Source organism: Narcine bancroftii, chromosome 5 (assembly GCF_036971445.1).
Source record: "Narcine bancroftii isolate sNarBan1 chromosome 5, sNarBan1.hap1, whole genome shotgun sequence".
Taxonomy (NCBI): Eukaryota; Metazoa; Chordata; class Chondrichthyes; order Torpediniformes; family Narcinidae; genus Narcine; species Narcine bancroftii.
Window position 1 is genome coordinate 251,437,430 of NC_091473.1, and position 23,073 is coordinate 251,460,502.

A 23,073-nucleotide genomic window follows, 5' to 3' on the forward strand; every position below is an offset into this window, starting at 1 on the left:
TTCGCAACTTGCAGATTTTGTGTGGAGCAGCTCACGTGCCAAGGAGTGAAACAGGGTTATCAGGAGGACGGCCACGGCATTCTTGTGTTGCCTAGCTACAGTTAAACTCTGCCAACACGAGTCTTCTCTTGAAATAACAAGCATTTAGGGAATGGCCAAAAATATGACTTAAATTTGAGGAAGACAATGTTTAAGTTATAGATATTTGGCAGCTTTCAGGAACCACAACTGCAATGATGGGAACTATTTGGCCACTGTTTGAAGAGGGTTCCAAGAACCGATCCCATCAGATACTGGTCTCCCTATGAAACAAGTCTGTCGCTCAGTCACACTGGAAGGGGGCCGTTTGAAAGGGCTTTATTTGTGATGGCCGTGAAAATGACATTGAGTGTTCCTGCCTTTGAATAAGCCCAGGTGAAGCCTGAATAAGGTTTCCTTGAAAAGGGTAGATGGTGAAATGGGTGCTTCCCTGAGGCACTTCTTTACAACCACATCTTCATTTGGAGATACATCAGGGAACAGTCCTGTCATCTAGCTAACAAACAACTTTCAGATGCCAATCGTTCACCATTTCTCCCTGCCCCTTCACAGATATTTATGACACTTCAAAGCATCTCATTTTAACTACTTGGCAGCGCAATCAACAACTATCATAAACAGACATTCCACACATTTCAGGAGGAGATAGAAACTGGTGGGGGGGGTGGATGTATTAGTTCTCAATCAAAACCAGAAATCTCAAACTAATTGTGAAAGCTGCAAGTAATTTATTGCAGCAAATCATGCAATTAATTGCTTTTGCATGAATTTTGGTTTGTTTATTTTTGGGGGGTGCAGGGGGGGTCACGTGTTTGATGAAATGGGAAGGGAGAAGCAAAAGAGATGGCTGGATCACAGGAGTGGCTGAACTAAAGTTGCCACATCTCAGTCGAGTTAACTCCCAGGTGAACAAGCCCAGCAACGTAGAGGGCAAACCTTGCCAAGTCCTCTCGCAGTATATATTTATTTATTTATATATGTGAAATACTTGTCCTGCATATGTATTGTTTGCCTGTATGTGTTGTCACGTTTGTGTTTTTACGGAGTGTTACTTTGAGGGGTTGATTCAGGATGCAAACATACGAGTTCATGACTCTTTCCAGACACCATAGCACCCAGGTCCAAAACCATAAACAGAGTTAATGCTCTCAAGAGAGAAGCCATTGATTTATGTCATGTTTTTGAATCAGAAATTGATCAAGTAAGTCATGTGATTGAGACACTTGAAGAAGCAAGAATTAATTAATAAGTAACCAGAGATCTGCAAGTGACAGAAGTGAAGGACTTTTTGTGAAATTGACACTTCTGCTGTCTCTCCTTGTCAGGGGAAAATAGTGATCTACTGTGATCATTGTAATGTTCATTTTTGATTGACCTGAATCTGGGTAAAGGAAGGAAGATCATTCTTGCATTTTGATCATGACCATTCTGATGGTCATTTTGTCTGACCCTTGTTAGGTCTGCTTTGTTCATGAATGAGTGAGACAAACACCAGGCTGAGTCGAAATCAGGGTTCTTTGTTCTTTATTACCGGATTGTAACACTTGCGACTAACCATGTTAGTCGGAGAATGCATTCTGCCGTTATCAGCAAAATGGTGATTTTTTATACCCTTGGATATGTGCTTAGAACATCATCATATCATTACTTGTCCAATGACTAAAACTGTTGCTATCCTTTCCCTGCTAGCTTCCTGCCTCTCAATCCATCAATGTCTCTCTTATCTTGTAAGTACAAGGATCTTGTTACATTCACATCTTGTTACAGCCCTGCACATTCCCATCTCATGATGTTTTACCTAACAGGAGTACAAGGACACCTCCCCTTCTTGTTACAGCCCTGTACAGGGTAACTCCTTACACATTCCCATCTCATGATGTTTTACCTTACACCCTTGCCTGGGTTGTTGGGCGTCACAAGTTTTGTTTCCCTACGCAAGGAAGAGGAGAGTTGTGAAAATCATTTGTATGAAAGGAATTTCATTGGAAACAACTTCCCAAGGATTCGTGAGTTAAAGGCACCTCCTTCGTAATTATTGACAGTTTAAAGGTTCTGTGTTTCAACAGAGAATTTCTAAGGCTGAACTTTGAATCGATTTTCCAGAATAGTGCCTAAGCTGTAATGGTTTGGGTAACACACACACACACAGTTGTGGGTTAAGTTTCAATTTAAGTAAGATGCTATATTACTAGTTATTATTATTAAAGATATTGTTTTTTAAAAATAACATGGTCTTGGTGAATTTCTATTGCTGCTGGTCTAGAACATACAGTGTGTTACGTCTGGCTGTGTGTTTTGCACTGAGGACTGGAGAACGCTGTTTCATCAGATTGTACTTGTACATACAGATGACAGTGAACTTGACTTGGCACCCACTGAGGTACTGCCACGAGTAAGCAGCCAGCATCATACAGGATCCCCATCAGGTTATCAGGGTCTTGAACCTCCTCTTATTTCCCTAACCTTAAACTACCACTGGGCCACAATAAGATCTGTCCGCACTTATGAAATGCCACATTTTTCTTCTTTATGTCCTACAGAAACTGCGAGACTATGAATATTCTTTTATCCATCTACCTTGACATTTATTATCTCTTTCCTTACCAGGGGTGGGGGAGGGGGTGTAGTTTAATGTATACTTTAGCAGTTTTTTTTTACAATGTTTGGCTGTAGTATCAGTATTTTGGTGCTTATGTACATAGTACAATGTGTGTAACACTCGTCATTAATTCTCTGGTCACGCTCTCTTCTCACTGCTGTCTCCAGGCGGAAGGTAAAGAAGTCTGAAGTCTGGCACCTTTAGGCGCAAGAACGTTTATTCTCCAACAGCTATCAGGCTCTTGAACTTCTCCGTACTACATTAACCCTGAACTGAGGACACAGCAGGTCAAGCAGTGTCCTTTATATGACAAAGGTAAAAAAATACAAAATCGGGCTTGAGTCCTTCACCAAGGTATGGAAAAATGTTGACTGGTGTCCGAATAAAAGAGTTGGTGAGGTGTCAGGAGGTGATAGGTGGAGAATGGAGGGAGGGGACAGCAAAGATCACAAGGGGAGGAGGGATAGCTGGGTGAAGGGAAGGACAAGGGAGGAAGGAGAACTGGAAAGGGGAAGGGGAGGGGGAAGAGGAGAGCAGGTCAGCAGAAACTGGGAAAGGTGATGTTAATGCCATCTGGCTGGAAAGGGCCCAGATGGAAAATCAGCATTGTTCCCCCAATTTAAAGGTGGTGGGACAGTACATAAGGCCACGGACAGATAGGTGAGTGTGGGAGTGTGACACAGAACTCAAATGGTCAGCTACTGGCACGTCTCTGTCACTGGTGCGGATGGAGCGAAGGTGCTCAGTGATCTCTCAATCTGCGCCCAGTCTCTCTGATGTAGAGAAGGCAACAAAGGGCCAGATGGCATTAACATCGACTTTTCCAGTTACCACTAACTTGCTCTCCTCTTCCCCCTCCCTGTTTCCCTCCCCTTTCTAGTTCTCCTCCCTCCCATCACCCAGCCATCCCTCCTCCCTTTGATCGCTGCTACCCCTCCTTCCCTTCTCCACCAATCACCTCCTGCCTTTGTGACTAAACCTCCTCTCCTAGTCTTCTGTTCGGATGCCTGTTGACGTTTTCACACCTTGATGAAGGGTTCAAGCCCAAAATGTCAGCTTTGTATCTTTACTGTTGCTAATATAAAGGACACTGTTTGACATGTTGAGTTTCTCCAGCCATGTTTTTCACTTCAACCACAGTGTCCATAGACTTTTGTGTTTTATTCCTAACCAAAAGATCTGTCTGCCCTATTATGTCATCGATTTTCTTTGCCCTAACTGTAGCTGAGAAAATTAATTCATTTGTCTTCTTTCATTTTTCATCTCTTTTTTTAGTCGTGTGTGGTGGGCTGTGGTGCAGCAAACAAACAAAACTCGCGAAGACTCCACTACAGGCTATAATCAGCATAAAGTTGAACACCAGGTGTGTGTAGCCTCTGGTTCCACGTGCCCAACTGATTTTGGAAGGGGCCAGCTCGAGTCTTTATATGGGCTGGTGATTGACAGCAGGCAGGTGGGGCCAGCCTCCCAGGATCCCCACCTGCAGTAGGCTGGTAGGAGTGCGGCTACAGTAGTGGTTGTATCACCACATTATGGCAATTTAATTTATGCTACTGTAGTCGGTGTCCCTTGTGTACCTGTGTGGCTGTGGCAAGCAAGAATTTTAGTGTATCTCTATATTGTACTCGTGTATATGATGATAAAGTCTCATTCTTACAGGGATCTGCTCGGGATGGATCATTTATGGTCAGTATACAATGTTCAACAACTTCCATTACTTAAATTTGTGAAGAGGGGATATTTATGCAGAGGAATTGGATCAAATGAAAAGCCCGTTCAGAAACTGACACAGATATAGTCTCAAAGCAACCTCTCGTTCAATGGTTTTGTACACTTGCATTAAAATGTGTACTTACAATTCAAGAAATGCACGCATGGTTAGATATCCCCGTGAACAGGTCCCAGAAGGAGTGCTGGAAGCTCTCCAAGAACAAGACTGTCGGGAGACGGAGTGAGACATGAAAGTCTGCAGATTCTGCGAATGTTTCAAATTGTGCTGAAGAACTCAGCAGGTCGCGCAGTGACCTTAGGACGTAAAGATGTATAATTCACGTTTCAGGCCTGAGCCCTTCTTCAAGGTATGAACAAAAAGGCAGGCAGGTGCCGTAAGAAGACCGGGGGAGGAGCACAGGCCAACAGGCAAAAGGTAACAATTGGACATGGGAGGACAGGAGAGGAAAGGTGAGAAGTGATGGGGGGGGCGCTGGAGGAAAGGAGACAGGGGGAAAAAGACAGGGTAACAGGAAAGGAAACAGAGAGATAGGGGAAGGGGAAGAGACGGGGATGGGGTGCTGGGGAGGGGGGGTGCTACTGGAAACTGGAGAACCCAAAGTCATCTGGTCAGAGGCTGCCCAATGAAAGGAATACTAGCTGGAACAGTTTATAAAGGATCTAAACATTAAAAAAAATCATTCTGAAATAGTGAACTCACCCAATACCATGGTCATATATTTCTCCTGCACCCCAGCCTTGAGGAGCAGTGGGGGGACGAAGGTGATTCCAGCTGCCACGCAGATCTCCAGGCCACACGTCAGCGAGTTCAGTAACAGCAGCTGGGACCTCTTCCGGTGGAAAAGCAAGTTGGGGTTCTCCATCACAACTAGAGGTCTAGACTGCGTGGGAGTCAAACTGCAGAATTAAAACGGCCTTTTCCCACTTCACAAATGTCCCGCAACTTTCACAGTCCCCCACACCACAGAAGTGGAGAGAGTTCTTCGTTCCATGGACATCACAGAGAAAGGCTCCATGTTCAGGCCTTGACAACACTGGAGCATCCATCGCCGAGCTGCTGATGCACCTCCACCATGGTCTCATCGAGAAGGGATTATCTGTCCCCCAACAAGATTTAGCAACAGAACCTCTGAGAGAAAAGAGAAAGATATTTTAATTTAGGGCTTGGGATGCCATCTCATCTCAGTCATTTCCAATTAATTTCCTATTCACTGCCTTCTGTGTCACAGAGCATTCTCTTTTATACTGAAGAGACCACTTCTATGGAGTTCCCTTAATTAGTGACCTATCTTGGACACTCAACATCTTCTCACTCGCCAGGAAGGCGCAATGTGACTGCATGTCCCATGAAGACTAAAACAGAGCATGCAAAATCATTGCGGACCCCTTCCCACCCTGCACACAGCATCTTTCATCCCATCAGGGAAGAGATGCAGGAGGATCAGAGCCAGAACCACCAGGCTGAGGAACAGCTTCGTCCCACGGGCAGTGAGAATGCTGAACGACCCAAGGAACTGCCCACACGAACCATCTGAGACTCTCATATTCATGAAGCAGTGTTTATATATTTATTTTTTATTTGCATACTTGCCTTGCATGTGTATTATTTATCTGTATGTGTGTTATGTCTGGTTGCGTGTTTTGCACCAAGGACCGGAGAACGCTGTTTTGTCAGACTTTACTTGTACAATCAGATGACAATCGACTTGACTTGTCAAATGAAGACTGGGTAAAATTGCTGGAACAACTCAGCAAGTCAGAGAGCATTGATGGACTGAGGCCTGTGACAAGGTTTACATTGGGTTCAGTCTGTGGAAGAGATGCCAAGCTTCTTGCTAACTTGAACTGCCACTTTAATTCTTTCCTAAGACCAATCTGTGGCCTCCTGCTGAACTCAAGCATCTCACCCTGGGCACGATTCAGCCTTCTGGACTCGGTGCTGACTTCTTCAATTTTGGGTATCTCGCTCGTGCTCTCTGTACCAGGGCAGGACATTTCTGCTGCAAATCCTCGCTCAGATTTTGGCCCAGATTTTTTCCCCCCCTCCACATTATTATTTCTGGCCAGTTGAATATGGTCCACATCTACTTGCAACACAGAAGACAAATAGGGATAATCATCTATCTAGTCCTGCCCCAGGAAAGATGCCAACAGGAAAGATAAACAATCCTTGGTGCACATTTATTAACATTGAATTGAGCTAGAGGGACAGCAGGGCCACTGGTGCTGAGAGGCAGCATCCATGGAGAGAAATGGACCCCTTTTCCAAGACTGAAGTGGGTCAGAGAAATAGGAAGTATAAAAAGGGGGGAGGGAAGGGGGATAGGACACTGGACACAAAAGACAAAGCGGATTTGGGTGAGGGTTACTTAAAATTGGAAAACTCAATGTCTGTGCCTTTGGGTGTAGTTCCACTGTTTCCATCTCTCTTTTACCAGCTCCCGCTCTGACTTTTCTCTCAAATCTTCCTCTCCCCACCAGTGGTCTCCTCCCCTACCTGTCTCTCCAGCTTTTTAACTTCCATTCGCCCTTCCTAAGCCATTTCCCACCTCACTCCTTCTTAATGCTTGCACTCCCCTTCCCACTCCCCCAAAGCAAAAGGGTCCAGACCGGAAACGTTGACCGGCCATTTCTTTCCACGGATGCTGCCGGACCTGCTGATTTTTTCCAGCTTCTCACTAAATCATTTTGCTCCCTTCTGGACAAGCAGGATCAACCTGACAACACTCTAAAGACCTGACCATTCCCTGGATGGAATCCAGCCAGGGATTCGTGAAAACCTCTGATAAACAAGACAAAATGTCTCACATATCCCAACAGGCCCTTAACTGAAAGGGGTGCCTTAAAAAATTTACATTGTTCAGCCAGAGGAAAGTTGAGATAGGTCCCACTATTGGAATTCTGTGGCAGAAATAAACAACACACTTCATACCTTGAAGAAAGCTCATGGCCAAAATGTTGGTTATTTATCTTTACCTCCTATGTACACTGTGAAACCAGCCGAGGTCCTCCAGCATTTCTGTGTTTTTACTACAATCCCAGCATCTGCAGACCTTCGTGTCTCACAATGCACTTTATTTATTGCCAGGTGCCTTGCTGATGGTCAGATCTGAGTCCCCACCCAATTAAGGCCCTGCCACGGAATGCGAGTGCATTGGAAGATTATAAACTCCCTTTGCCAAGAGATGGGCGAGGTGAAAGCTAGCAAGGCAAAACAAGACCTGCAGGATTGCAGTGTGCAGGAACGCGCTGGTCAATCGCAGGCTGCATTCGCAGGCTTTTCCCACCTGGAATGCCGTCAGATAAAAGTCGTATTTCCTTATCTGACGGCGGGAATGATCGTTTCACAAGCCACGAAAGAGAACACTTCCCAAGTTGCTCGCCCACGAGGCGAACGAAAATGGGGGCCGCCAGATACCATGGCTGGGTAGGTGCTACGGTTGCACAGGCCATCAAGGAGTCAATCTATTGGTATGGTTGACAATGCAAAGCTTTGCTTTGCTATCCAGGCAAGTCAACTCACACGGCAGGAAGTGTAGCCATAGCAAAAATAGAGAAACAGTGGAAAGAATAGAGCTACAATATCATATGGTGCAGGTTATCAACAAATGTACAGTTAGAAGCTGTACAAGCACAGTATCTCCTGCCAGGGAGAGGTCCATTCAAGTCTGATAACAGCAAGAACAAAACCATCCTTGAATCTGGATGCTTAAGTTTTCAAGCTCGTGTATGTCTGTGCAACAAAAGGACAGAAGCGGGGGAGGGGTGGGAAGGAGAGGTATTTACTGGTTGGTTGGTTGGATGAGTCCATTAACATGTTCGGTTTGCCAAGACAGAAGGGGGGGTGGGGAGTGTGATTGGCCTGAACCATGTTTACAATTCCCTGCAGCTTCTTGGGGGTCTTAGGCAGAACAGTTCCTATCCCACACAGGATGTCAGAAGTGGGATACGAGAGGGTCCTGGAGGCTTCCTGGTCATGCCATGAGTGCTCGAGTCGCTGATGGTTTAGACTGAAGGCTGTCTGGCTGCAGGAGTGCTGGAGACGAATCCACAGACACGGAGACCCTCAGCGGGACTCTCTTTTGGTTCTCTTTCTCTGACTGCAAGGGGTCCCGGGCTATAGAAAATCTTTGTCTGCTGAAACTCTCATTACATCAGGCCATTTGATCCATCTTACCCATGCCTACTACATCCCAGCTCTTGATTCATGGTCCTGCAGTCTCAGTCTCAGTTCATCAAAGGTGGTGAGGATTCCTGCTTCCACCTTCCTCTCGGACTAAGCTCCAGTCTTACACTGGCCTTCCTTTAACCTTCCACCAATCAGCTTAGGGGGTGGCTCAATAGGTTGTGAACCCATCTCACAGATCCAGTGGCCTGGGTTCAATCCTGATCTTCGGCTAGCCTGTCTGCATGGAGTTTGCATGCACTCTCAGTGACTGTTCCTGGTGCTCCGGTTTCCTCCCACATCCCAAAGATGTGCAGGTTGGTAGGTCAGGTGGCCGCTGTATGTTGTATCTAATGTGTAGGTGAGTGGACCTGGGGCAGAGGTTGTGAATAGGGAAATAAGTGGGAATGTGATTGTTCTGAGAGCTAGCAAAGATTTAGTGGACCAAATAGTCTCCTATGTCTAATCATTTAATCTATCCTTCCCACTTGCTGAGATTTCTGCTCTGACAAAAGGATCTGCTGCGAGCACAGACCATGAAATTATCCTCTGTAAAGCCTCCTGTTCACCAAACATTAAATATTGTTCCATATTTGGTTTAATCGCACCATTGCAATGCACTCAAGGACGGTTTATTCTATGAAAAGGCACTACGTAGATGCAAATAGTTGCTGTTGTAATGTGGCAAGCAAACATTGGCATTTGGAAAAAGTGGAAAGCAATTGACAAGATTACAGCAAGGTGAGTTTTTGCAGAACAAGAGGTGCACCAGGGCCCCAAACAGTGAACCAACACTTCACCTGTGAATTCGTAAGGGGTCATTGACTGCATCGGTTTCCTCCTCTGCATTAGGAAGATTGGGCCAAGGCTGGGAGATCACTTCGTTGAGCACCTTCGTTCTGCCCGCTGCAACACCAAGGATCTCCCAGTGGTCAACCACTTTAATTCTGCACATCATTCCCACACAGCAACAAGCCTGTCCGTGGCCTCGCACGGCCAAACCAAGGTCACCCGCAAGTTTGAGGAGCCATGCCTTCTATTCTGTCTGCAGTCTCCACCTGGACGGCATCAATATGAACTTCTCCAATTTCCGTGCAGTGGGGGGAGCTGGGAGAAGTCTATGTTAATGCCATCGAAGAGGAAAGTGCCCAAAAGATTAGGTTGCTGTAATTTTGAAAATATTGCAAGTATCAAGAAGATTTCTAATTCTATATATGATTTCAAGACTTACAACTAGGATGCTATTCCATGAAGGTGGGCAACAGATGAAGTAAAACATGAACATCTGCAGTCGCTGTAATTGCAGAATGACACAGAAATGCTGGAGGAACTCAGCAGGTCTTGCTGCATTTGTAGGAGGAAAAGGGATATACAACTAACGTTGGGCCTGAGTCCTTCCTCAGGGTATGAGTAAAAAGTGGGCAGGCACCTGAATTAAAAGGATGGGCAGGGAGAAGGATGACAGACCAACAGACAAAAGATGCTAATTGGATATGGGGAGGTGGAAAGAGGTGAGAATTGATTTGGGGGGGGGGGTGGTTTTCACTCTGTGAATGCGGAGCTGGGGTAAAAGAGACAGGGGGCAAAGGGAAGATAGAGAGAGAGAGATAGACCTAGAGGAAAGGAGATGTAGGGAAATTTGTGGGGTAGGGGGGTGGTGCTAATGGAAAAGACGTTAAGGCCATTTGGTTGCAGGGTGCCCAGGTGGAGTGTTGTTCCTCCAATTTGTGGTTGGTCTCAGACACAGACCATGGACGGACATGTTGACAAGGGAATGGGGTGGGGAATCTCCTATGACTAGGAATGGAGAAGCAAAACCAAGCAGATGCAGGAAATTCACTAAGATGCCTTATCTACGCAGAAATCTTTTCCATAACGCTCTCCACACGTGCCAGATATTTTTGCATCATTTTCTGCTTTTATTTCTAAACCCTTCTTTTGGCCATTTGAGTAAATTTGGTGACTGCCTCAAGGGTTTGGCGCACTTTGTTCCTATGGTTAACGTGACCCAGGTTCAAATACAGCACTGTGCGTAGGGAGTTTGTACGTTTTCACCGTGTCTGTGTGGGGTTTCCACCGTGTACTCCAGTTTTCTCCCACCATCCAAGAAGTGAATTTTATGTAATATTGCACTTTATAACATGATAATTGAATTTTGATGAAGATCTACCGGGACCAATGCCTGAAGAGGGCGTACAAAATCAGTGAACCGGTGCGGACTCGAAAGGCCAACATGGCCTGTTTCCGCTCCGTAAATGGTTATATGGGTTTAAATGGCTGGAATCAGCTTCTACTGTGATGAGAGTTTAATTTAAAATTTAACCTTCCCTTTAACTAGCAAGCGCTCTTCTATGCAGAAATTTGGAAAAACCAAGAGTTCAGTCAACCTTTCAGGGTGAAGGGAGCAGCGTAAGTTCAGATTGAGCTGGGTTAGGAAGCGAAAGCACCAAGATCAGCAGAAAGATTTTGGCTTATGCTTACTGTGTGATCAATAATTAACCAAGACTTCAAAGTTCTCTGGTGTCTAACACATGGTCTTAAAGCAGCGAAGTACAAGAGACATTGGTGCATACATGCACGCACACACAATTCCAATACCCAGAAGTAATCAACACAACAGCAGATGTGGAACCTTAAGCAAGCAATGACAAGCTGGAGGGTCTGGCAGCATCCGTGGAGAAAAATGGTCAACGTTTCAGGTTGGGACTGTGAAGAGCCCAGAGGACCCCAAAACCTTATCTTTAAACATGAAAGTAGAATCAAACTTTAACTTATCACTATTGACTTACTTAACCACCTTCTAATTCTAAGCGCACGTGTACATAATGTGTGTGTGTTTTAGTTCTGAAAGGTTCTTTGGTTCACAGTCCAATCTCATTCCTCCAAATTCACTGGTTGCAGGCAATTCTTATTCTGTGCACAGAATTTAACATTGATGAAGTTCACTAGGCTTTGATGCTTGAAAGGTAAATGTTTACTGCTCAGGAAGGTTTTTGTTGTTCTCAGAAAGAGATTTGTTGTATGATGACATCCACAACTGATTCCTTTTTAATCAGCCACTTCAATGTCTTGCTGACAAAACTTGCCCCATCAGGGTTTTCCAGATGATAACCTCTTTCTTTCAAGTCATCACAGAGTTTCTTTTTGTTTCACTTATTCCAAGTGAAACATTAAACAGCCGTCCTCTCCTCTTGCATGAACCCCAAGGACTTTGACCAGGTCGTCTTCCAAATGGGGCTTTCTATAAGCTTGCCAGCTTGTCCTGTTCCTGTTCCAGTCCCAGCTACTTCTGCTTGCTGTAATAGTGTAGAAGTGATCTCTTTGAGTGTCTCTCTCTCTGAGAGAAAACCTGTTTAACTCTCTCTGCTTGAAAAACCACATGACTCTCTTAGAACAGTAAGCTCTACTCCAGAGAGAAGACAACTCTGACAAGATCTTTCATCTGTTGCCTTTGGTAAACAACAATCCATTAGTGAAGTCTCTTGAGCACTCTTCAAAGCTCTTGCAAAAGCTCGGAGGCCCTGATATGTCTAGCGTTAGCAGAACTCCAGTATTTCAAATCTGTTTTAAAGTGTTTGTATGTAACCTACTCTAACAAAACTTTCCCAATTTATCTCCCCAAAGCATATCTATATTCTCTGTCACAGGACCCTCAGCCAGAGTGAGGAAAACATAAACAAAGAATGGTTTCCTTTATTCCCCCCCCCCCCTCAGGGTGGGAATAGCAAACAGCAGAGGGCATCTGTAAAAAGTAAAGAGAGGAAATTTAGAGGAGACATCAGGGGTAATACACACAGAAAGTTGTGGGTGCCAAGAATGCCTTGCTGGGGGTGGTGAAGGATGCTGGAACAAAATGAGCATTCAAGACAAGCACACGCATGAAAGAAAAATAGAGGGTCATGAGGCAGGAATGGTTTAGTTTGGCTTGTGGCCCTCAGTTAGAATGAGCATCTCGCTCATTAGGGCGGATCCATCCATAAGCAGCAATCGGGCGATGCACTCACGCCAGGAGAGCCCGAAGTTGCGGGTGAACATCTATTTGAGGGCTGCGGATTTGCCTTGCTCCAGAGTCTGCCAGAGGAAATCTACGACCCTCACCGCTGTGTCCTGATCGAGGGCACTCACAACGTAGATGTAGCACGTGTCTATGGCGGCGATTGGCCGAAGTTGGAACTGAGCCTTGGCCTGCTCGAACCACATGTGGCTGCAGCACCCAAGTTGTTGGGAGCCTGAGAGAGACCACATGGATGGTCACCGACTCCGCTTAATCCGTCATCTTCGGGTCCAACTGCCGGTCAGACCTGTCAGGTAGCATTCGCGCTACACGAGCATGGATATGAACGGCACACATGACAAAGGCTTGGAAAACGAGACTGGTTAATTGCTCTGGCCGTCGTACTTATATGGGCCCCTGGCGCTGATGTCAGGGCCCCCTGCGTCATCAGAGCGCCAGCCTGTGAATGGTCGGGATTCCCGCCAGAGTTCCCCATCTTCCTACCATGCAGAGATCACCTGGGATGACGGCTGGTGTCATCGCCAGGTCCGCGCAGTCGTCGGCCCTTTTGCGGGCTGGACCATGTCTCCGTGCGCGGTCCACGACATAGTATTGTTTTTAGTAAAAACACAAAATGCCGGAGGAGCTCAGCAGGTCAAATAGTGTCCTGCTGAACTCCAGCATTTTGTGTTTTTGCTTCAACCACGGTGTCTACAGAATGCTGTGAGCTTTTTGGTAGAAATATATAGGATGATCGCAGCAATGCAGCCACAGGCTCAGGATAGCCCTTTTAGCGTGAGCGTGAAAGAATGCGCTGAATCTCCTCAGAACCTATTGCAAGACAGATGTCTTGCAAACAAAATACTTTGTGGCCTATCATAATAGGTTCTGAGGAGATTCAGCGCATTCTGGTATGTGGCTGTCTCCCTAACCATGGATAAGGGCACTTCTCCGAGGAGAGCCACAAGATGGTCCATCTTTGCTGCGTCTTGCACAACATTGTTCACTCGCATGTATGCTTCAGAACACTGGAGCCAGTGGTGAAAGATTTCTCCAGCTCAGGTGGCATCTTGATCTATCTCGAGTTTTCCAAGTTTCAGGGAAGTATCCACGATTGGGAGGGGACAACACATGGTGACTGTTCAAAATAGTTTGAGGTTAGTGAAGAGAAATGAAGAGAATAATTGAAAGGGTTAACTGTGCAAAGTAATAGCAGTCGGAGGGAGAGATACAAGTTATGCTCAAGAGTGAAAGGTGTGTAAGAGGAAAAGGTCACGCTTGTTTGTTGCATCTTCCCTCAAAGTCTTTCATAAAATTATAACGTCTTGTGGAGAAATTATTTAGACATTTTTTTCTGTGATCTTTGCTCAGGGTCAATAAACTTTGGAAGGAGTTGTACTGCCTCAACTGCCTTTGCTCGACTTGGACAGGGTGAGTCCAACTCGGAGGGCAGGTGTGAGGGAGGACCTCCTCCGTGGGTAATTGGGTGGGCACGTCGCTGGAAGCTGGTGACTCAGGTCACAGAACGATCAGGCTGCAGGTTGGAACCCTGGACAAGAATCTGAAGAGCGGGACAGGATGGCGAGTTCAGGGGCGAAATACCGTAAGGTAACATGGGCCAAAATAACCAGTCTGAACGAACCTTGACCAAAATTGGCAGGCTTAAGTGACTAGTGAATCAATATCGTTCAGCTGCCAAAAAAACAATATTACCCTTTCCTTTTGCAAGGAAACGATCCCATTAACTCTTTAGGAAATGTTAAGTCACCTCACTCTGGGGAATGGAATTAAGAGGGAACATCGATTGGGATTTGATACTGGAGTGGATCTCCTGCAGAACAATGAATTCAGAGTCATTAAGGAGCTCAATTGTATCGTTTAAAATTCCTGGGAGTATACAATGTCTGCCATCATAAAGCAGGCTTCCTAAGTGCTTTGGTCCAGAGCTCAAATTTCAACGTTCTCAAGATGATTCAGTTATCACTCACTACTTCACGAGCCACAAGCCGAGGATTCAGTATACCCAGTGATCAAAGACCTGGAAGGTAGATCCATTAGAAAGACTTGCAATTACTTAGTGGTGCTTGCAATACACCAGAACAATTCACAGGAAACAAGACAATGCAAGCGTAACTGGATTGAAATACAAAGAGCTACACACATGAACTGTGTGCAGAGGCAGACCCTCTGTGACTGGAACCTTTATTCTGACTCAAAGTCTGGTAAAAGAGTTGTGGATTAAACGATCAGCCACCAGCAAACCCCATGGCCATAACTGAGTGCTTTAAATTTAGTGCCAAAATGTGTCTCAACAGAAAACAGACCAACTGAATTTAATGATGGCATTTCAACGTGCATTCTTGAATTGGTGCTGAAATATTCCTCCCTTCAATCCCCACCCCCAGTCGCACAACCTCCGCTCACTGCTACCTTTGGGAAAAGCCCAAAAACCAGCAGATCGAGGGCTCAAGGACAATTTCCTTCCTTCTTCATTTAATTCTAAAGCTGGAGATTTTATTTAAGCAAAGTTGACCAATTAAAATTCAAAATGTAGTCACAGATCTGGCGGGTAGATACGTAATGGTGAATTGTCAATATTTATTTTCTGAGGAATGGACTTTGTTACATATATACGCACCAAATACAGATGAGGAGGAGATTTTAATTTTTGTTTGGATCCTTTATTGGATAAATCATCACCCACAACAGTTAAATCAGTTAATGAAGGATCTAACATAACATAACAATTTACAGCACGGAAACAGGCCATTAGGCCCTTCTAGTCCGCACCGAACCAAACACCCCTCTCTAGTCCCACCTCCCTGCACAATGCCCATAACCCTCCATCTTCTTCTCATCCATAGACCTGTCCAACCTTTTCTTAAATAATACAATTGACTCCGCCGCCACTATTTCTCCCGGAAGCTCATTCCACACGGCTACCACTCTCTGAGTAAAGAAGTTCCTCCTCATGTTACCTCTAAACCTCTGCCCCTTAATTCTTAACTCATGTCCTCTTGTTTTAATCTTTCCTCCTCTTAACGGAAATAGTCTATCCACATCCACTCTGTCTATCCCTTTCATAATCTTAAATACTTCTATCAAATCCCCTCTCAACCTTCTACGCTCCAAAGAATAAAGACCTAATCTGTCCAGTCTCTCCCTATACTCTAGATGCTTAAACCCAGGTAACATTCTGGTAAACCTTCTCTGCACTCTCTCCACTCTGTTTATATCCTTCCTATAATTAGGCGACCAGAACTGCACACAGAACTCCAAATTAGGCCGCACCAACGTCTTATACAGTCTCAACATCACCTCCCAACTCCTATATTCCATGCAATGATTGATAAAGGCCAGCATACTAAAAGCCTTCTTCACCACCCTATTCACGTGAGTTTCTACCTTCAGGGAACAATGTACCGTTACTCCTAAATCTTTCTGCTCTTCTGTATTCATCAATGCTCTCCCATTTACCACGTATGTCCTGTTCTGATTCTTCTTACCAAAATGAAGCACCTCACACTTATCAGCATTAAATTCCATCTGCCATTTTTCAGCCCACTTTTCTAAGCAGCCCAAATCCCTCTGCAATCCTTGAAAACCTTCTTCACTATCCACTATTCCACCTATCTTAGTATCGTCTGCATATTTACTAATCTAATTTACCACCCCATCATCTAGATCATTAATGTATATAACAAACAACAATGGGCCCAATACAGATCCTTGAGGCACACCACTGGTCACCGGCCTCCAACCTGACAGACGATTATCCACTACCACTCTCTGGCCTCTCCCTTTCAGCCAATGTTCAATCCATTTGACTATCTCAAAATTTATACCTAAAGACTGCACCTTCTTAACTAACCTTCCATGTGGTACCTTATCGAAGGCCTTACTGAAGTTCATATAGACAACATCCACTGCGCTACCCTCATCCACATTCCTAGTCACCTCTTCAAAAAATTCAATCAGATTGGTCAAACATGACCTTCCTCCCACAAATCCATGTTGAGTGCTCCTGATCAGACCGTCTATCCAGATGTTTATAAGTACCATCTCTAAGAATTTTCTCCATTAATTTACCTACCACAGACGTCAAACTTACAGGCCGATAGTTGCCAGGCTTCCTCCTTGAACCCTTTTTAAATAACGGAACCACATGCGCAATGTGCCAATCCTCCGGCACTATCCCCATATCTAATGACATTTGGAAAATTACCGCCAGAGCCTCTGCTATTTCCTCCTTCACTTCTCTCAATGTCCTGGGGAAGATCCCGTCTGGTCCCGGACACTTATCCACCTTTATATTCTTCAAAAGCCCTAAAACTACATCTTTTGTAATCTCTATATTCCCCATATTTACCCAATTTGCTTTTTTTATCTCACATCTCCCAATATCCTTCTCCTTAGTGAATACCGAAGAAAAGAAACTGTTCAATATCTCCCCCATTTCTCTAGGCTCCACACACAGTTTTCCGCTCTGATTCTCTAAGGGACCAATTTTGTCTCTAGCTTTCCTTTTACCATTAACATATTTGTAGAACTCTTTTGGATTAGTTTTCACCCTGCTTGCCTAGTTTCCTCGTACCTTCTTTTAGCTTTCCTAATTCCTCTCTTAAGATTCCTCTTACATTCAATGTATCTTTCAAACATCCCCTTAACTCCATGCTTCTTATATCTAACGTATGCCTCCCTTTTTCTTCGAACCAAGTTTCCAATATTCCTTGAAAACCACGGCTCTCTCAAACCTTTTGCCCCTCCTTTTAACCTAACAGGAACATAAAGCTTTTGCACTCTCAAAATCTGATCTTTAAAAGACTTCCATCTCTCTACTACATCCTGCCCATAAAACAAATTGTCCCAATCTACACCCTGCAAGTCCTTTCGCATCTCCTCAAATCTAGCTTTTCCCCAATCAAAAACCTCAACCCTTGGCCATGACTTCTCTCTTTCCATAATGACATTGAAGCTGATGGCATTATGATCACTGGACCCGAAGTGCTCGCCAACACTAACCTCCGTCACTTGACCCATCCCATTTACCAACAGTAGATCTAACACTGCTCCTTCTCTGGTTGGCACCTCTACATGTTGTTGTAAAAAACTATCTTGCACACATTTCACAAACACTAACCCATCCAGTCCTTTCACAGAATGTGTTTCCCAATCTATATGTGGAAAATTAAAATCTCCCATAATTACAACCCTGTGCTTATCACAAATATCTACTATCTCCCTACAGATTTGCTCCTCTAGGTCTCGGTCCCCTCCGGGTGGTCTACAATACACCCCTACAAGTGTAACCTCTCCTTTCCTACTCCTCAGTTCCACCCAAATAGCCTCCGTGGATGTGCCCTCTAATCTATCCTTCCTAGGCACCGCTGTAATATTTTCCCTGACAAGCAATGCAACCCCACCTCCTCTTGCCCTTCCGACTTTATCACACCTAAAACAACGAAACCCAGGGATATTCAGCTGCCAATCACATCCCTCCTGCCTCCAGGAGACATCAGGGACTATTCCTTTGATTCTAATAGATTTGACACGTATTCTAGAAGTGAAAAGAAAACAATGTCCTTCTCATGGCTTTCAGACCCTTGAACCTGCCCTCAATACGCTAATACTGGGCTGCTCTGACAGCATAAAAGGACAGTCTGCACTTGGCAAGTCACTTTTCTTTTGCACTCTAAAAATTTATAGTCTATGTATTTATCATTTCTTTTACTTTAATTCAATTAGCTTAGATTTAAATTTTGTTTACAGCATGGTAGAAGCCAATTTAAACCTATTACACCCAAATTAGCCTACAACCCCTGTACCTTTCAAAAGGATAGAGGAAACCAGAAATCACCCGAGTCGACACGGGCAGAACATGCAGACTCCCTTACAGACAGCGCCAGATTCGAAACCTGGGTCACACAGACCTCCATGCTAACTGTGCTATCTTTACAAGTACTCCACCTGTTTGGCTGCAGCAGGTAACAATTTCGCAGCACACGAACATCATACAGTGTCCGACAATAAACCCATTCTCATCATCGCACCCCTTCCTAGAGGACACGTCAACAGCTTGGATGGGAACGAGGAAACGGACAACTTTCACCTCCTTTACTAGGTTTGCTCTTTGGCTTTCGGGGTACAGGAAAGCATTTTGTACCACAGCATAGACACAGCCCCTTCAGTCAGTCCACTAACCATCAAACAACCAATTACACTCCTCTTTCTCCTATTGTTAGGGGCATCTGGCAATACTCATGGTGACTCTGTTTGCCATACGACAGACAAAAGTTCGAGTACATCATGCGTTGCTTTTTTAATATTATTATGGGATATTAAAAGGAACCTTGAACACTGGAGGGAGAGGGGGAGGGAGAAAATTAGCAGGTCAAACAATGTACTTTATATAGCAAGGATAAAGATACATCACCAATTATTTGGGTCTGAGCCCTTCATCAAGGTATGAACAAAATGTATGCAGGTGCCTGACCAAAATGGTAGGGTCAGGGTAGAGATGCAGGGAGAGGATCCCAGATAAGGGGTCAGAGGTGGCTAAGGGAAGGAGGGTACAGCAGCATTCTCCAGCATTGTGTTTTTACTCTACACCCTGATGATACAAAGCTTCATCCTTATGGGGAGAGAAAATTGGAGACAAATTTAAAAAGCCCACATTCCTCTCCTTCTCTTCCACATACCATCAAACTGCACTGCCCACAAGTGGAACCCAGACCCTCAGTGGCCGGGAGGTATTCGACAATCCCGCTCCTATCTGATTGATCAACGTCGAACTTTGAGGCACCTTTCCTCGTTGCTCAGCTAGTTTGATGCTGAAGATGTGGGTTGTCAACTTACTACCTGGTTATGTGATCCTCTCTCTCTCTCTGGGTTGCACAATGAAGGGCTGGGTCGTGGCAGTGTACATTATATATCAAGTTCACTAATTCCACTGCGGTTGAGAACTGCCAATAACAGGATTAATGACATTCCAGCATTTGGCGCAGATGTCAGTTACCCTGACATGGGAACTGAAGGAGAGAGGATACGACTAGGTGTGGAGACGATTAGCTGGACCTTCATGGTGCCACAAATTAAAAAGCTGAAGGCAGATGCTGCAGTTGCCAAGGGGACCAATGTTTGGCTGTGTGAGCAGTGGTGTAATCAACTTCAGTGCTGTGATGCTGGTGAGGGGATTAGGCTCGAACACTGAGCTGCAACCTGCAGGGTTCTCCCCAGCCTCTCGCTGCACAGCAGAGCCCCCACAGGGGGCTTGCAGTGAGGTCTTACAAAATATGCAGCGGCATATTTTGGTGGGTTTGGCAACTTCCTCACCAAAACTGCAAGCCCTTCCTTGAATGGTCTCTGACATTTTGACAGCCATTTCCTTGTCTGACCTACGTCGCTAACAGTTGGTACTCGCTTTTCATTTCCAAGATATTACGTACATTCAAATTTTGCCACACAGTCCAAGTCATTTCAATCCATTTTGCAAAGCATCAGTGATTTTCATTCCCGTATATTGCTCAAGTAAAATTTGTCATGTAATAATACAGAACATGTAATATTACATGAAATTCACCTTCTGCCTTCCGTAAAGCAAAGAGTTGCCATTAGTGTTGCCCAGTGCCCCTTACAGTCAGAGAAAGAGAGTCCCTTCAGAGTTGCTGAGCATCCATGGAGTCCCTGTAACATTGTATTAAATTTAAATTTAGACGTACAGCACAGTAACAGGCCCTTTCGGCCCACGAGTGCATCCCGCCCAATCGACCTACAGCGCCGGTACATTTCGAAAGGTGGGAGGAAACCAGAGTAACTGGAGGAAACCCATGCAGACACGGGGAGAACATACAAACTCCTTACGGACAAGGCCAGGTTCGAACGCCTGTCCCAGTTGCTGTAGCACAATTGAGCTAACAATGCCACCTCTTAGTTTCCTGCCCTGTGTTGCTTCATGGTAGGAAGCCAATATGGTGCTGTTGAATTGTAGGGAGAGACTGAGGGCCAGGGATGTTTCTCCATGGGGTACAGAAGACCTTGACGGTTTAGGAAATCATGAGGGACCCAGATGAGGTAAACTGTCAAAGATCTTTTCCCACCCCAGAGTAAGGGAGTCATAGATTTAAGGTGAATGATTGTGGCAGGGAAAGTGTTGGGGAGCCGGAGTGAAGGGGTGGAAAGTGGATGGAGGGGCAGTGATGATTATGAGAGAGCAATTTTAAAAGGGGTTATCGATCTGGAAGAAGTTGGCAACTCTGACCCACAATCAACTGTCCTGCGAAGGTCGGGTGGGTGTGGATACAGATAGATGGGGGTTGAGCAAGGGAGGGGGGGAGCTCACAGTGTTAGTACAGGATGGGGGAGAGTTGAGCTTGGGGAGTCGATGGGAGAGTTGGTAGAAATCAGCGAAAGGTATGGAGTGGGGAGAGGTTAATGGGGGTTGTTGGTGAGAGTGGAGGAGTTGGTGAATGGGGGAGGAGGGTCCAGACTGGGGAGGTAGTAGAGGTACAGAGTGTGGGTGGGAGAGTAGGTGAGAGAGTAGAGTGAGCAGCCAGTGAGATCGGTTTGGTGCAGAGCGAGGAGATAGAGCCTCGTGAGGGTCTCTAAATCCATGAGTGACTCATTCCGAATTTCCAATGACTCACAACTTCCGAGGACAAGAGAAAAATCAATATTTCCAAATGCACCAGAGAAACAAAAGTTGTGGCTTGAACTTCAGGACAGAAACACTCTGAAGGGTTTCAGCACCTGCCTTTCCATTTTGCTCAAAGCAAAACTCAATGTTAGTTAAAGCAAGGAACTGATTGTGGACTTCAGAAAGGGGAAACCAGGAGAACACAAACCAGTCCTCATCGAGGGGTCAGCATTGGAGAGGGTCAAGAACTTCACATTCCTGGGTCTCTGGTAGCACAATTGGCGTAGTAGTTAGCGCAACACCCTTACAGCACCAGCGGTTGAGACTGGGGTTCAAATCACGTGCCGTCTGTAAGAAGTTTGTATGTTCTCCCCATGTCTGCGTGGGATTTCTCGGGGGGCACTGGTTTCCTCCCACCATTTGAAATGTACCAGGGGTGTAGGTTAATTGGGTGTAAATTGGGTAGCACGGACTCGTGAGCTGAAATGTCTGTTACCGAGCTGTCTAGATTTAAAGTTAAAATTTAAAGATCTATCCTGGGGCCTCCATGTTGATGCAATCAGGAAAGAAGGCTCACAGCATCTATATCTAAGGAGTTTGAGGAGTCACCAAAGACTCGTGCAAATTTCTACAGGTGTACCACAGAGAGCATTCTGATTGGTTGCATCAATGTCTCGTTCGGAGGTGCCAATGCACAGGACAGGAGAGGCTACAGGTGGTTGTGGATTCAGCCAGCGACATCATGGGCAACACTCCACTTCATCAAGGATATCTATAAGAAGAACTGTGTCAATAAAGCAGCCTCCATCATTAAGGACCCTCACCACCCAGGCCGTGCCCTCTTTTCACTGCTATCATCAGGAGGGAGGTCCAGGAACCTGAACAACATCACAAAAAACAGCTTCTTCCCCTCCACCATCATATACTGCTGCAAAATTACAAATTTCAAGATGCGTTCGTGACAATGAAATGCTCCCACTGACAGATAAATTTGTCCCAAACATGAGACTGAATCAGGCTCAAGTTGAAGACGTGTGATAAACAAGTCACATGCAAATCAACATGTTTCTGATACCAAGTTATTGGACTGCTACTAAACTTTGCCCAGTCAACTTTTCATGTAATGTAACAGTGTGGTTTGGGCTGCCCTTCAACATCCTACACCTATACCACTGCACTCTCCCTCCACTCACCAAAAACGGCTTGTATTTCAAATATACAGAAGGACGGAGTGTCCTTCAGTCTGCAAGATCATCTTACCCGCTATCCTTGACGCGACACCTGAAGTTCAACTAATGACAGGCTTGGAGAGACAAGCTGTAGGAACCCAGCCAATTCAAAGCAAGAACACACTTTAAAAAATCCCACACCTATGAATTTCATCACCTTCCACTCCCCTGCTGTGCAACCTGACATTTGATTTGCTGAGATTCTACAGGAAGGTGCCGCATTGGAATGGAGCGCACCCTACGACGTTCACAGGGCACGGGAAGTTCAGCTTTAGTTCCATTTAATGATCTTTACATTCACCCTTGTCTGTCAGGGGATTACCTGGCGCATGTTAGTTGAGCTGAGGAACAAGACCTCCAGTGTCAGGAGTCCACGCTCCTGAGTGACTGCCCTTTCAGTTGCTTTTGATCAGATTGTCATGTAATAAAACAGAAATGTAATATTACATGGTTGCCTTTAACCTGCCATTAGGCAGACAAAAATTCACCATTAGCATTGCCCAGTGCCCCTAAACAGTCAGAGGAGAAAAAAGCAAAATAGAGTCCCCAGTGTCTGTGGATTCACCTCCAGCTCTCCTGCTATGTTGGAGATCTACCCCTTATAGCGTCTTGAGTGAAACCCCAAGGGCTGCACATGCTGTGATTGCAGTAAAAGCACAAATACTGGAGAAACTCTGGTTTTCC

At 45.2% G+C, this 23,073-nt stretch overlaps 1 protein-coding gene across 4 annotated transcripts in view; it reads right to left on the reverse strand.

Moving 5' to 3' along the window:
* Positions 1-23,073, reverse strand: part of LOC138765193 (solute carrier family 45 member 3) — a 139,102-nt gene that overhangs the window by 18,611 nt on the left and 97,418 nt on the right. For 3 of the 4 annotated variants that reach the window (XM_069942120.1, XM_069942121.1, XM_069942122.1), the window contains one exon: positions 5,070-5,498. In XM_069942120.1, coding sequence (XP_069798221.1) covers positions 5,070-5,232 — 163 coding nt within the window. In that variant the 5' untranslated portion in view covers positions 5,233-5,498. Of the gene's footprint in view, positions 1-5,069; positions 5,499-21,800; positions 21,855-23,073 lie in introns of those variants that run through there. The other variant, XM_069942123.1, reaches the window with a different exon arrangement.